A 16,177-nucleotide genomic window follows, 5' to 3' on the forward strand; every position below is an offset into this window, starting at 1 on the left:
TGCAATTGTCTGTAGGCCTACTGACATTTAATCTACCTGGTAGATTGCATAGACACACAAATAAGACTGTAATATGCCATTCTCTGACTTGAATGACCTGAAGTGGCATTATTACCTGCACCTTTATCTTTTAAAGCCTCCTGGTCACTGAGACTAGAGAGGACTTTGCCTCCCTGGTGTCGCAGCTGTGTGTTTCAGACCAGCAGCAGCAGTAATGCCTCAAGGAAGATTTACTTGACCCCTTGTTTTCCACTGAGGCCTCCAGCATTCTTCCAGACATCAGAATCAGTATTTGTGGTGTATCACTTCTCAAAGGTCTGGAAAGAAAAACACAGCAGGCTCACTTCTGTGTTCTGCTGAGTGTTGTTTGGTGTAGGAAACTATTGATTTGTTCCTGTGTTATCAATTATCAAAAAGACTCCCAGGCTGACCTCGGTTTGTGTGACTTGGCATCTTCATCTTTCATCCGCTGAACGCAGGTTAGAAATCAGCCTATATACAACCACACAAAATAACACAAAATTAAGAAGCTTCAATCCGAATGAATTCTGTGTTTGGACACCTTGTTTGAGGAGTTTTGCAGAGCTGTGATGGCCGAGTGGTTAAGGCGTTGGACTCGAAATCCAATGGGGTTTCCCCGCGTAGGTTCAAATCCTACTCACAGCGATCATTACTTTGATTAATGATCAAACGCTGCAGATGCAATATTACAGATCTTAAATGAGCCTCTTGCCACGTCCGGTATCTAAACTACATATCCATCAATACAAGTCCCAGACTAGCCAAGCACACGGGTTCAATAAAATGTGAACATGTCAAGCGATTAATGAGCACAATAAGAAATTCAAATGTTACTACATTAATAGCCCCACATAACAATGTGGGATGGTTTCTGGGGGGAAAAACGTGTAATTTGTTACTAATTATAGGGAAAATAGTGAATTACTGAAGGCACTTTCAGTTAATTAAAAAGTCAGATTAATTACGAGCCTTATCTAAAGAGTCTTTCAGTCAGTGCAACACTTCTGCAATTAAAATATGACATTTGTGTACAGATAATCATACAATATGTGCAGAATAAATTAGGAAACAAAGCTCCTGAAAATCCTGAACATTCCTTAACATGATGGTGATGATGATTACATTAGATTTTAAACATATATATATATTATTAAAACATTTTATTATAATAATAACTTTTATATTAAGTGGTCAATATGTCTCGTAGCCTACCAGAAAGGACAAAAACAGAGTAAAAAGCGCTCTGACTTAATTAAAGTATCACCGTTTTATCGTCTAGTCACAGCTGAGTTGACATATCGCGAGAATACCCTGAGAGCTCTGAGCAGCACTCAGCACAGGTGAGCGCTAATTGACAATGAGCACGCGATGTGAGCGACAGTTTTCTCCCACGAAGCAGCACTTTGCAGGGTGAGTTTTGTATTTTGTTAAACATATTCTTCAACAGATTAAGTTAAAGAATTTAAAATGTAAAACATTAACTAATTTCATTTTCCCTTTCTGTTGAAGTGTATGAAATATGCCGCTGAACAACAACCAGGTGAGTGCTGTAGGCCTAGATTAAGCCTCCTTACCTGACAGGGCATCGACACTTGATATAAATGCCTAATTTGTCTTTATAATTCATGTACATTCCTAAAAATGTATTTTTGTAGTAAATAATTTGTAAAATGACAGCTTCACAGATTATCAATTACAGGTCCCCTAAATAATCTAATCGGGACTGAGAGCCTCAATTTAAATTATTTTATCTGGCAACTTTGGAAAGATTTTTTAGTGTATTAAATGCCAAAATTACACCCTGCAGAACAATGGTTGAACCTTTTTGTCTGTGTGCTGTTTTCCTGCAGAAGGGGCCAACTGCAGCTGCCAGACTGGCCAAGCTGCCCATAGTTCACTCAGCCTGTACCAAGCTGTCAGAGCTGTACTCTGACACTAAATGCAGCCACCCACACCTGAGGTCTGTGTGTGAGGTGCTGGAGAGCAGCGTGACAGCTGTAGTCTCACCTGTCATCGTTAAACTGGAGCCCCAGAGTAAGTACAGTAAGGGCTAACATAATGTGTACTTACATTTATGATATACTTTGGATGGGGTTGTGAACTATGGATGAAAGGAAACAGCCAGTGATTTCACATCAGGGCTGCAACTAATGGTTATTGTTATTAATTTGTTTATTAGAATAATTAGAAAATGTCAGAATTTAACGAATCAAAAAGCACCTGTTCTCGGGGACTAAGGTGATGATGTCATGATTATTTGGTCCAACAATTGGTTCAAAATCCAAATATATTCAATTTTGAATCATAAAAACGAGACAAGAGCAGAAAACTCTCACATTTCAGAAGTTTTAACCTGTGAATGCTTTGTCTTTTTCCTACTCAGTTATCAAAACTGTTGATTAATATTCTGTTGAACAGCTAATATAATCACTGATTAATTGTTTTAAGGTCTAATGGACATTAAGGTTTATTGGGGCTCTATCACAGGGCAAGCTTTCCAAGGTCAGTGAGCCAGAGCAGAAAAACCAACCCAGAAAAAGATGTTGGCATGATACATTTCTGCAAACCATGGATACGTTTTACATGTTAACATGTAGCAGACAAACTTAGTTTCTACAATAATGTGGATAATGTGTGGTTAGGTTTAGGCACAAAACCCACATGGTTATAGTTAGGAAAAGATCATGTTTTGGCTTAAAATACCCAGTTTTGGGGGCACAATCCCCACTGAAAACACAACAATGACTTGGTGTGTAGAACTGCTTTTTGTCGCACAGTCACTTCTGGAAAAACAGCAACAAGTCGTTAAAAAAATACTCATGTTTTGGGGCCGAAAAGTTGCAGAAAACACAGCAATGACTCGCTAATAAACAACCAGTTTTGTTGATCTTGAACAGTGGTCTGCAGCCTGCTAACATTTTCTTCTGGCGACTGGGCTGGAAAATCTCAGGACAGACTCCTGAAGAAAAGCTTTAACAATTTTGATAATAACTTGACTGAAAACTATAAATAGTAGTGATTTTGAAGTCGAATTACTAAGTCGAATTAAATATGTTTCGTGCATTAACAGCATGTATAACCCAATGAGTAATTTATATGTACTTAAGTGTAAGTGCTAATAGGTAATGTTTCGGATAATCTTTGGAGATAAAGATGATGCAGATGGTATTTGAGTTAGAGGGTGAACATCTCTACTAAATGATGAAGGACTGCAGATGTTATTGTAGAAATGCGAAAACCTTCAGTAATGGCTTCACTGTCTAAAATATTTCCACAGTTTCCATTGCAAATGATGTTGCATGTAGAAGTCTTGACTGGCTCGAGACTTCTTTCCCAGTGATTCACACACCAACAGAGCAGGTAACCTTTTCAGGTCTTAATAAGCACCACAAATGCTCCTCAATTAGCACAAGAAGCAGCAATCATCTCTCCTGCTTTTGTCTGTTTCACCCAGATTGTTGCCTCTGCCAAGGACAAGATGCATGAGATCCGGGGTGTGGTTAGCATCGCAGCTAATGGAACTGTAGACTGTGTGGAGCACACGGTCTTGTGGCTGACAGGCGGGATACAGCAGACTGAAGCCCAGGCCGACCAGTCACTGCTGGAGAGAGCCATCAGTGTGGCCAGTGTTGGACTGGAATCCGCTCTGATTGTGTCTGAGAGTCTGATGGACCGCATGCTTCCTCCCACTGAAGAAGATAAAGGTAAACTGTGACATGAAGTTTCTCAAGTGAAACAGGTAGAAGTTACTCAAACTTTTAGATAACTTTATTTTCTTGCTACATGTAGAGGAAGAAGCTCACCTGGTGGAGGGCTTTGAGGCAGCCACACTCAGGAGAAGATACCCCGTGCGACTGGTTTCATTCGCCATCAAGCTGTGTAAGAGGACCTACAATAGGATGCAATCTGTTCAGGTGGGTTATGAGGTGTATTTTAAGTTTAAATATGAAGCTGCAGCCAGTTACTTTAGCTTAAAGACTGGAAACAGGGAGAGACCGGAGTTCTGCAGTAGATCTTTGACGTTAAGTGGGTTTGTTGTAAACAAAGCCATGTAATGTGTGTTTTTTTTTTTCCTTCTGGAGTTTCCACTGGTTGCCTGGCAACCTCACAGCAATAACAAGACTTCAGCGTTACCCATCTTCTCATCCAACTCAACTGCAAGAGCTAATAAGCACATTTTTCAAAATGTCGAACTATTTCTTTAACAAGAGGCAGAAAGATGGTTGAGTCTCAAGCGCCCTTCCACCTCAGGAGCATGCATGGTTATTGCAAACATGAAATTATTCATGATACTGACTAAATAATGGAGCTATATCTAAGGAATAACATGGTTGTGTACAAATAACTGCAAGATTTAACTCACAAGAATCAAGTACTCTCTAGTTTTGGCATAAAAATTATGTTTTCATTGCGGTCACAACGTGTTGATGAAGCTATGTGACATTTTCGCTTGAAGGGTAGGTTTGGTGTTTTTCAACCTGGCCCATAGTTCCTGTGTATAAGTTACTAATGAAGCAACCATTTTTGAAATTGGTCCAGTATTGAGCGAGATAGCTGCAGCTGGCAATATAACCATTTGTGAAATTTGTGCACCATTAATTTACGCAAATATAAACGGAAATTTTATCATCAAAAACACACTTCATTTAAAGTTAACAGAAGCAAAATAAAACTCCTTGGTTCATCTCTCTGCTGTTCCAACAATCACCCACTTTGGTTTTGTTGAAATAAACCCTTAATTCACCCAGTTAGATGTGAAAATATGCTAACCCTACACACCCTAAAATTACTGTTGATTTAAATGGAGTCTGGTGTGTATGGCAATGGTGATTTCAGGTCTGTTTATGGTAAAACAAAAACTCCCTAACCAAAAAGATTACCCCTGTAGGGATATTTTCCAAAAGTTGTCACACTTATAACAATCTGTGCCCCATCAGTGACAACAAGAAGCAGTTATTGGACGTAAATTGACGGTGCTTAGTTGCCTGCAGATACTAAATTGCACATTTTTAGCTGCTGCTGGCTGCAGTAGTCTCTCTCAGTACTGGACCAATTTCAAAAATTGTAGTCACTCAGACAAAAAAAGAAAATGTCGGAAAATAGAGTCCAGGTTTGAAAATACTTAAGTTATCCCTTAAATATATTATAATGGGCCTTTTTCAAAGCAGCCATTTTGACTTGCCAGAACAGAAGCACAGGTGTTACATACCAATTAGTTGTCTCAGTAAGGTGAGCTGGCATGCACCAGGGCCCTGGAGCAGTGGACTGTAGTCTTAATGAATTTTGTCCTTAACACTGGTGCTTTCCTACTGTCACGTCAAAATGCATCACATGAAAAAAGCCTATTGTACCACTTTCAAATTTTTAGCTTCAAGGATGTATTCAATAAATCAAACCTTGGCTGAATGGTCCCTTCTGACCTTTTCTCAACAGGTGATGGAGAGCTTATCCAGGTCTCCAGCTCTGATTCAGGACCTTCGGGCCAGCTGGCTGACCTTGGCCTGGAGCGTCCAGGTGTTGCCTCAGTACCTGCAGAATCAGCTTCTATCTGCCGTGTTCTTTGTCTCCCAGATGTACAACTTAGGTTGCCCGCCACCTCAACACCAGCAACTTTATCAGGACAGAAGTTGTCTCAATGCTGCAGAGACCTCAACACACAAAGACGTGGTCCAGGTTCGCCCACAACATAAGCCTACCTTCCGAGTGAGACGGCCAACCAAGACGCCTGCGTTTGACAACGGGTGTAATGTTAAAGGGTGTGTTAGTCGTTGATTACTGTATGTATTTGATGTTTGTACGATGCATATGTCCCACAGCTCCAGAGAGGCGTAACTGAGTATTAAAATAAGCTGAACATTCATCTATGTAGTTTCGTCTTGTCCTTCCAGCAGCTGTTCAGGCTGACAAGCACCCTGTGATGCCTTTATGTGGACACTAAGTCAAAACCCAAGACAATTAAACATGTTACTATAAAACAAGACATATTTCTGTTTTCTTAGTGGCATTGCAAAGCTCCCTCTTTAATAGACTGACCAGCTGTTCAAACTGCACCAACTATATAAAGTTAAATATACCATCACTGTTTTTAAAGTATTTCTTCAATATAGTAATACACCAGTAAATGCAAAGCATTTTTAAACACTCCTATTTCTTACTGTAACTGAGCAAAGCTTTAGCTCTTGGACAGCAACCACTTGTCTGTATCTGGTGGTTGGTCATTAATTTTTAGTCATAATTGCCCACCATAATTCAACTGGCAAACCTGCGATCACATCATTTCACAAATATTCGGTCCGTTGTCTAAAAGGTACTGAAAAAAATAATTGCATGACATGCGGTAATTTTTCAGCAAAACATGACTTTATTTGACTTTGTGATTTCACTTTTGGCTGGACTCTGACTTGGATGTGGATGCTCTCAGAGAAGAAAGGCGGCGCCTCTTGGCGATCTGTTCCTGGCGCTTCTCCTTGGCCTCCTGTTGGCAGGAACAAAAGTGTGTCAGTAAAATGTTTCAGCACATCCCAGAACCAGTCATTTGCTTACAAGCTAACTGTCCCATGTCACACAAGCTTTCTCAATCTTACACAACTCCATAGTTATTCCTCACTGTTCATTCTTAACACAATCTGATGCCAGTGACTGCAGTGATTTGACTGCTGAAGGCTTTTCTTAAAAGATGTAATGAATTAACTGGTAATGAAGAACAGCACTATACTTGGACTCATTCACTCTGCATGTACTTATTAGTGCATATTGTTGATATATTATGATCTGATAATCTGCAAAACATGATCCAATCATAACACAAAAGTAAACTAAAACTGAAATAAATTTAAATTAAGTTTGAGTAAACTGAAACTAAAAATTCCTAGAATAGCTGCACAAATCAAGTGAAGAATTGACAGCTACCGATAAGATGCATTACTGTACAGTGATGTAATCTTTACTTCAGTACAATGTTTAAACGCATCTATTTTTATCACCACAACTGAAAAGTTCCCATTGAAATATGATGCATTTTATCTCTGCCCAATGTTTGGTAGGGGTGGGAATCTCCAGGCACCGCATGGTTCGATTACAATTCAGAGGGCAACGACTCGCTAAAATGAGCTTCTCTGCTGCACTCTAAGCTCTGGGAAAAACCAAGTTGCTGAGCAGGCCAGGCGAAGACGTTCTGAGCTTAAACTAACTGAGCAGAGTTATTTTCTTCTTCATAGAGGTGTTTAAAGTTGGTTAATGCTGCAGCGTGTGTTGGTCAGCTGGTCATTCGTTTACATTACTGCTGATGGCTGCTTTGGTCAGGGTGAAGGCGTAAATAGTATTTGCCATATGCTTCACGATTGTCCTGCAAATGTTATTATTTAGATATTAAAACAAGCTTGCAGCCCCTGCTGTCTGAACATAAATTACAAGTTAACTCTGGACTGTCCAGGTGCTGCATTGCCCTTGCGGCTGTGTTCCACCTCTCTTGTTCTGTCAACATTACCTTATTAATTAACACTTAGATAATCGATTGACATTTGTAAATCTTTGCCGAAGCATCCACATCGCAATGCATCTAAGAATCAATTATTTCCTGCTCCCCTAAAGTTAGGATCTTTAGACCTTTTTAGGCCAAATTCACCCTGATACAATATCTAAAAATGTTCATTTCAGTCATTTATTAATCTGATTAAGAGGAAAAAGTCAAACTAAAAGCCACTTTAGTTCTTTGTGGCTAAGCGCAGTAAATAATAACACAAAACTGAAACATTACCTTCATCCTCTTGGCCAGCAGCTTGGCGTACTCAGAGGCCTCCTCCTTGTTCTTCAGGGTGCGCTGTCTCTTGAGGGCGATGCGGCGTCGCTTGTGCTGCAGCACACGGGGCGTCACCAGTCTCTGGATCCTGGGAGCCTTAGTTCTGGGCTTCTTGCCTATAAAGAGAGGAGATGCAGTTAATATCGACAATCCATATAAAAGACAGGTGGGGTTATGAAGGTCGGCCACCTTTACTTAACAGCTGAAGTGGTTTTATAGATGCATGTGCCAATGCAAAGGACTGACTGCCAAGAAAAGCTTCTGTCAGACTATGTTCATTCGTGACAGCTATATACACGGTGCTGAGTCAGAGATTTAAACTGGCTAAAAAACAAACAACCTGCGGCTGAAGCTTGCCATAAAAACTCCCCATCACGACCAATATTTTAAGATATGAAAATATTCCTAATCTAATGAATGGGCATGTCAGTGTTTGTTAATTATCACCAGAGTGGCTCATGAGCTCATCTCTGCTGGTGAACATCAGGCTTTTTCAATTAGTGTGAGTGAATTTGTCAAAGTTAATTAACTCTACCCAATTAACCCAAAGTGAGGTAATTAACAATGAAGAGGTATTTAATATGGAAATATATTGAGCAGCTACAGGCTCACTCTAGACAATTTACTTTTAGGTGTGCTTAATGTTTACTTAGAGTTTAGAGGTTCATAGTTTTGTTTTATAAACCTGTTTTTTAATTCAAAATGACAACTTCCCCTCTTGTCTTGAGTTCTCGTGCGTATGCATAATGCAAGGAGCAGCAATTAAGATTAATGTACTTGGTTTTCGGGCAAAGTTTTATCCAGCAAAGAAACTTAAATCATAGGACTACAGAACGTTTTCCTACTGCTCCTCAGCCATACACAGGATAACACGATACAGAGAATGTTAACAAGTGTAATAATGACATGTATAAACCTGTTACACTGTAAACTGTATGAAGGATAACGCTGTAAATTGCAACAGTGGTTCTTTTGAGAATTGAGTTTTACAATCAGTCAACTGTATTTAAAATTCATAGACAACAAGCTTAAATACTAAGACTTGTAATATTAGCCAAGTTGCATTTAACACTTAACCATGCTTTCATCATTGTCGTAAGTATTTCCAAGTAATATTTTAGTCACAATCTTATATAGACACAGCGATGAGCCACAAATAAAACAATTTAAGTGAATAACTTTGATAATTTTGTTACTATGCAATGTTCTGCTGTGAAGCCTTGGGTCCACATGAACACCACTGCAGACCAAGTACACCCCCTAATGGCAATGTCATTGCCCGATGGCAGTGGGTCCCCACAGCAGGACAATGCACTATGCCATACCACAAAAACTGCTCAGGAATGGCCCGAGGAATGTGACAGAGTTCAACCCATCAACCTGGCCTCCATATTCCCCACATTCCAATCCGATCAAGCATCCGTAAGATGTGCCAACACCCCAGAGGTCCTGTGTCCATGCCTTAACATGTCAGAGCCAAGTCTGATACCCGATGGGGTCTCTGGCCTGTTGAGGCATTGACACAGGACCTCTAGGGGTGTCCTGTGATGTCTTGCTTCAGGGCGTTTGCAGCAGATCCTTTGAGTTCTGTGGGTTGCGTGGTGGGGAGGTGGGGTACTGGCACGTTCCACAGATACTCAATCTGATTGGGATCTGGGGACTTTAGCAGCCAAGTCAACTCCCTGAGCTCTTTGTCACGTTCCTCGGGTCACTCCTAAGCAGATTTCCTTAGCATGGTGCATTGATTTGCAAGGGGGACACTACCATTGCTATGAGGGGTATACTCTGTCTGCAGTGGCGCTTGGGTGGGTGGTGCATGTCAAGTGGCATCCACATGAATGCCAGAAACCAAGGATTCCCAGCAAAAGACTGCATTGTACAAGTTAGGTGTTATTCACTTCATCTGTCAGCAGTTTTAATGTTGAGACTGATTGGTCTACACAGGCTCAATTTTATCTAAATTTGAAGTAGCTCTTAGCTGGCACGGACATCATGCGGCCCATAATCTCAAGCTTCACTGAAAGTCAAACTGATACCCAATGAAAATCTACATTCAGTGATGAAAGAACACATGCAGGCTTAAGTGAAAACTGACAGAACACAGTTGTAGTCTTACCTTCTTTAGTCAGGGGTCTCCTCACAACATACTGCCTCACGTCATCCTCCTTAGACAGATTGAAGAGCTTGCGGATCTTGCTGGCCCTCTTGGGACCAAGACGGCGAGGGACGGTGCTGTCGGTCAGCCCGGGAATTTCCTTCTCGCCTGAGAATATCCAGATCAGGAGATTAGTCAAACACTCAAGCGGATTCACCTGCAAACTGCACTACCTACATCTTAATCTACACCTGCATGATTTCCAACTATCACTAAAAACAAAAAAATGTTTTTGTTCCCCAGAGAAAGGGGGCAGCTGTCTGCAGCCCAAAGTACCAAAATGACAAGGATTACTCTTCACTTTGTGGAAAACTGGTCACACTAAAGTTTCTCAGAGTGCCACGTTCAATGTCCTACAAAAACACTACAACAATGTCAAATAAACACACTGCTCTATTTAGTCATATTCAGGGTAACCAGGCGCTATAAACATAAAATCAAAGGCCTCTGGGGACTTTTAAGGCATGATTCCCTCCAATTACCCACCACGGCATAGTTTGAGACACAAATCAAGGTTAATTAGTTCTATAATGAGATTTTTTACAGAAGCTCACAAACAACAAAAACTTAAGGTCATTCTGACGCTGGTGTACACAAGACAGTGAGAGAGCATTGCAGTTCAACCATCCACTCGTCCAGGATCTGGTCGCATCTGGTAAGCAGCTCCACAGTTACTCTGGCAACACGCTGTCCCCCCTTAATGACTACAGACCAATCAAAAAGGGTCTACTGGTGTGCCATAAATGTTTCTGACAGTAACATTCAGAGACAACTCTAATTAAGCCTGTGTTGTGTGGATTACTTGTTAACTGTCTGCTTTAGTGTCCAATTAATTTCCACATAATGGTCTACATGAGCGCAGACTGAACAAGCTACCTTTCTTGACGATGACCAAGTTGAGCACGCTGAGATTGGCATCAACGATGCAACCACGCACAGACTTGCGCTTGCGCTCGCCAGTCCTGCGGGGACGGTAGCAGGAGTGGCCCTTGCTGAGCAGCAGGCGCACACGGCCGTGGGTCAGCACACCCTGCTTCATGGGGAAGCCCTGCTTGTCGTTGCCTCCGCTGATGCGCACCACATAACCCTGCAGAAAGAGAAAACACGTTACTTTTCCGCTTTTCAATTTCAGGCAACTGGTAGATGGTGTCGCAAAAGAATAACACTGACAGTGAGAGAGCATTGCAGTTCAACCATCCACTGATCCTGGACCTGGTCGCATCTGGTAAGCAGCTCCACAGTTACTTTAGCAACACGCTGTCCCCCCTTAATGACTATAGATCAGTCAGAAAGGGTCTACTGGTGTGCCACATTATATATGATAACTATAAAACACATTCGTAACTACTCATGCTAAAATATACACTCTGCAGCATAATATCCTGGGACTGTCATGATTTGAGGATTCATACCAAACAGACACTCACATGCTTGCAGAATACAAGGTATGTCGACTGATGCACATTATGTGGTAACAAATTTCCCAAGGGCAAGATCTACCCTGAAACCTTCAGTTGTATACCATTAACATGATCTGAGGTTAGCAAAACAAGTGACTGGTGTGCAAGTCAGTCACATAATAGTGTCAGTCACATTTTAATAAGATGCTGTCTGTGGGTTCCCGTTCAGTTACAATAGTAACTGAGAGCTGTGTATAAGACAAGGACAGTGTGTCAGTGTTGCTATGTCATTTGAAGGGTACGTGAATGAAAACACACCCAACATGTGAACACAGCATCACGTAGATGTGCCTCTCAACAGGACGAAGAAAAACAAACTAAGCTTAACTCCTTATCCAAGTTGCTTTCAGGATGCACTTAGATGTAGCAGCATACAGAAAAACAACTGGCATTTGCACTAGCATATAGCCAGGTGAACTATTTGAAACACTCATCCTAATGCACATGTTCAGTTACATTTTTGTAGCCCATTCTGACCTGCAACTTTTTGGGAAGCATTTCAGTGTCCATACAGCAAAATACAGAACTGTTCTTGATTTAATAATGAGAGTGGTTAACCAAAGTTGCCGGTGGGCAAAAGACTTTCATCTGTCACCGACACTTAAATACATGGAAGAAAATCGATCCTTCTGTGTTTGTTTTAGCTGCTCGGGTACAGAACCTGCACCAAAACTATGACTTCTGTGTACAGTTACATCCCAAATTTTCACCTAGTCAGACTAACACATACACTGTGCACTATAATGTTCTGACAAAGCAGAATGAGGTCCAAAGAGATCAAGCATCACTTTACCTTCCACTCATCTCCCAGAGGGTCAGCAGGCACCTCAGTGGCCATACGCTTCTCATAGAAAGTTCTCAGCTTGCGCTCATCATCAACTTCAATCAGCTTCTGGCAGCCAGTAGCGGGGAATGAGATGTTCAGCTGAAAAAAAGTTGCAAGGTTGTTGTTAGTACATGTACACGGTCATGTTGGGCTCCACATGGGTTATGACAGGTCACCAAAAGTCCTCACGCAGGTTGGTATAGCAGGTAACGTTAGCTGTGTGTAACTATGACGCGGAAAGAGATAAAGTGTCCCTAGTGTGGGCCTGACATTAGGATATATAATATAATACAGTTACAATAATTATAGTAAGCTCATCTGAGCTGAAGTTAAAAGAGAAGTAGAATGAGTGGCTTGGAGGCCTGACAGCCTCTCTGTCGGCTAGCTAGCGTTAGCCCTCTTAACACTGCTAGCATTAAAACAACCAGTTTAAGAGTAAACGTTATAAACGAACCACACGACATATTCATGTAACGTAAGCTACAGAAGTTTGGAAACTGTTTATTGCACTTAACCGAGCTTACACTCAGTGCACATTTCTCTCAGTGTGCCGCCATGTTTCTACAGCTCACTAGCCGAAAGCATCGTAAGCGCCGACACTCATCACAATCAAAACTCATCCTAAGTGCTACAGCCGCGACCGCTACATTAAATTAGTCCGCTTTAAAGTTTACAATCATGGCATCAACCACACACAAGTATTTTATCTAAAATAGCTTTCAACACAGATTTATGGTAAGGGAAACATTGTACCTTCATTTTGCTAAACCGGCCCTACGACGGTCCGCCACGGGAAAGAGACCGGATATCCGCTTCGTGGTCTCACATAGGCCTGAAATGTTCTCGCGATAACTGCCTCGTTGTAATTTTCTTAACAGGCTCAAGCTGAAGGTTGTTAAACAAATTTCTCACACACACTGACACGCAAAATAAATGATTAAATAAATTTAAAAAAAGAATAAAAATAAATAAATAAATAAAATAGCATAAAATAAAATAGAATAAAATAAAATAGAATAAAAATTAAAATAAATAAATAAAATAAAATAAAATAAAATAAAATAAAATTTAATTTAATTTAATTGTGAACAGATTTTTTTTTTGTTGCTCAAAATATGTATTCCTTTATTCAATTGTTTTGTCTATTTGGTAACCCCTACATATGAGATGGAAAGGTGAAGAATTGTACAAAGTCAAAGCAAGATAAACACATTAACTAGTTAATTATAATAATTTATAGTTATGCGTCATGACCATGTAAGCATATATATAACACCAACACAGAGGGCATTATGAAGTCGCTAAGCATGCGTCGGCCAGAGGGTGCCAGAGAGTAGATCAGGAGCTGTGATTGANAAAACATGCAAAAAAGTAAGAAATCAGGAAGGGGGCAAACACTTTTTCACACCACTGTATATAACACCAACACAGAGGGCATTATGAAGTCGCTAAGCATGCGTCGGCCAGAGGGTGCCAGAGAGTAGATCAGGAGCTGTGATTGAAAGATAATTACCATCCCTCTTCAGACAGAGAAAAATCCTTTGCACGTTATAGATAAATCATCTTCAAATACATCACCAGTTCACTTAACTACAGTAATACGCGATTTGGATCTGTGCATGTTTTCATCATAGAAAATGCTGCAGTTCCTGTTAATAACACCACATTCCTGAAGGATATATCACCGTAAATTTCCGAAGACTTTAGAACTAAGTAGTCTAATTACTTAAGTCTCTTGAAGGAAAAAACAACTGAACAATTTCCTTGATTATCAGCACTTAACAACACAGACTTGTTTTGCAGTTCAACAGTATTATTAGTCATATTTGGCTTTGTTTCACTCCCAGTAAGCTATCCCGGTGAGTCATCACGCACTACCTGACAAAAAATGTGACATGTCACAGTAGGATAAAGACAGATCTGAAAATAGTAAAATGAATTATGCCTGAATTCCATTTAGCTTTTTCAGGTCCTGGTATTGTTTATGCTGTTGTGACGTACTGGAACACTTGAACAGAATAGAGCCATCATAAGTGTTATTAGTAATACCTCTGTTTTTCCTGCTATGACAAATCAGAATGTCTGTTGTGAAAATAGGCAATAACAGCTTACACCTGTGTGTACAGTCATGACAGAAGTATTTCCAACTTAAAGGACAAGTGTGTAGGACCTAGTGACATCTAGTGGTGAGGTTGCAGATTGCCTCAATACCACTCGGCACACCCCTCCCTTTATTTGTAGCTGGTGGTAATCTATTTCAGACCTTGTTAACAATTTTCAAAGAGCATGAATAGGCTACTATATTCTATTTCTGCCAGTAAAGCACCCTAAATCCTCTATTGCTGCATCTTAAGAGAAAAACAAAAAACAAAAAGAAAGACCATATTACTCCTGTTTTACATAACCTACACTGGCTCCCAGTATCTTCTAGAGTTGATTGTAAAATCCATCTATTGGTTTTCAAGGCTTTTAATGGCCTCATCCCCTCTTATATAATAGACTCCCCATAATTTTATGTCCCTCCATGAACCCTGAGATTCTCCACTGCTGGTCTTTTAACTGTTCCTAATGTCACTAACTATGAAAACATTTGGGGATGCTACTTTTAGCTACTATGCCCCAAAAATATGAAACACTCTTTACTTGATGGCTAAGTGGACAGTTTAAATGGCATTTCAAAAATCATTTCAATATAGCCTAATTGATTAATTATTTTTATTATTTAAGTGTATGTTTTCTTCTTATTTCTCATTGAACAGGTGTTGTATAATTGTATGGTTTTATCTCTTTGCTGTTTGTCTCTGCCGCTGAATTTTAAAGCACTTTGTGCTGTATTCTGTGCATGAAATAATAATATAATTGATAATATACCCCCAGGGGAGCCTGAGAGGACGAGAGAATGAGAACAGTAGAACAATGGGAAAATGTGCTCCAATGGAAGATCACCTGGCCCAACATCTGGAAAGCAGACTTCCATTGCACCAGGTTTTTAGTCCAAGCTGTTTATGATGTCCTACCAAGTCCTGCTAACTTTCACATCTGGGGCAAAAATGAAACACCCTGAAACATCTCCTTAGCAGCTGCACAAAAGCTCTCAGAGATGGGTGCTATCGCTGGCACCACGACCAGGTGCTTAGGGCACTTGCTAAGAGCATTGCCACTGCCATAGACAACTTTGAGGGCCACCATGAGCCAAAGACCACCATGTTCCTCAAAGCTGGAGAGAAGCCCCACATACAACCCAGAGCAGAATCTGGCCTCCTCATCTGGCCTCCTCATCTGGCCTCCTCTGGTATCCGTAGAATGTATCTTTCATCTACGTAAGTAAATAAAGCTCAAATAAAGCTCATAATCAGCTAAACTTGCTACTACTTTTGGTATTTTAAGTGGGGCCGATCAAAATTAAGAGTAAAAATGATAGTGACCCCTGCTAGTGGTGTATCCATCCATCCATTTTCAACTGCTTATCCGAGGCCGGGTTGCGTGGGCAGCAGGCCGAGCAGAGCACCCCAGACATCCCTCTCACCAGCAACACTTTCCAGCTCCTCCTGGGGGACCCCAAGGCGTTCCCAGGCCAGATGAGATATGTAATCCCTCCAGCATGTTCTGGGTCTCCCCTGGGGCCTCCTACCAGTGGGACGTACCCGAAACACCGGCGGTCTGGGTGGTGACCAAAAGAATGAGATCGTGGATACAAGCGGCCGAAATGAGTTTCCTCCATGGGGTGGCTGGGCTCAGCCTTAGTGATAGGGTGAGGAACTCGGACATCCGGGGGGAGCTCAGAGCAGAGCGTCGAAAGGGGTCAGTTGAAGTGGTTCGGGCATCGGATCAGGATAGACAATGCAGCATTTTAATGTTGTTACTGGTTGGAATGAAGCTGATTTTAATACACTTAGGCCTATATAATATACTGTCAG

At 40.9% G+C, this 16,177-nt stretch overlaps 2 protein-coding genes and 1 non-coding gene across 3 annotated transcripts; 2 read left to right on the plus strand and 1 right to left on the minus strand.

Moving 5' to 3' along the window:
* Positions 1-584: 584 nt before the first annotated feature.
* trnas-cga (transfer RNA serine (anticodon CGA)) lies at positions 585-666 on the plus strand. Its single transcript has one exon. It is a non-coding gene; the product is annotated as a tRNA-Ser (tRNA).
* Positions 667-1,373: 707 nt separating this feature from the next.
* On the plus strand, positions 1,374-5,839 carry LOC126389990 (perilipin-2-like). The gene is made up of 7 exons (XM_050044038.1): positions 1,374-1,431; positions 1,531-1,561; positions 1,872-2,055; positions 3,299-3,381; positions 3,476-3,725; positions 3,811-3,935; positions 5,455-5,839. The coding sequence occupies exons 2-7, from the start codon at positions 1,541-1,543 to the stop codon at positions 5,791-5,793; spliced, it is 1,002 nt and encodes a 333-aa protein (XP_049899995.1). The 5' UTR covers positions 1,374-1,431; positions 1,531-1,540; the 3' UTR covers positions 5,794-5,839.
* A 520-nt stretch (positions 5,840-6,359) lies between these two features.
* Positions 6,360-13,116, minus strand: rps6 (ribosomal protein S6). Its single transcript, XM_050044044.1, has 6 exons — positions 13,014-13,116; positions 12,228-12,359; positions 10,851-11,061; positions 9,936-10,082; positions 7,778-7,935; positions 6,360-6,496 (listed from the first exon to the last, which is right to left on the minus strand). Exons 1-6 carry the CDS (start codon positions 13,017-13,019, stop codon positions 6,401-6,403), a joined length of 750 nt encoding a protein of 249 aa, XP_049900001.1. The 5' UTR covers positions 13,020-13,116; the 3' UTR covers positions 6,360-6,400.
* Positions 13,117-16,177: the final 3,061 nt, after the last annotated feature.

The sequence above is a fragment of the Epinephelus moara genome, chromosome 5 (assembly GCF_006386435.1).
Source record: "Epinephelus moara isolate mb chromosome 5, YSFRI_EMoa_1.0, whole genome shotgun sequence".
NCBI lineage: Eukaryota > Metazoa > Chordata > Actinopteri > Perciformes > Serranidae > Epinephelus > Epinephelus moara.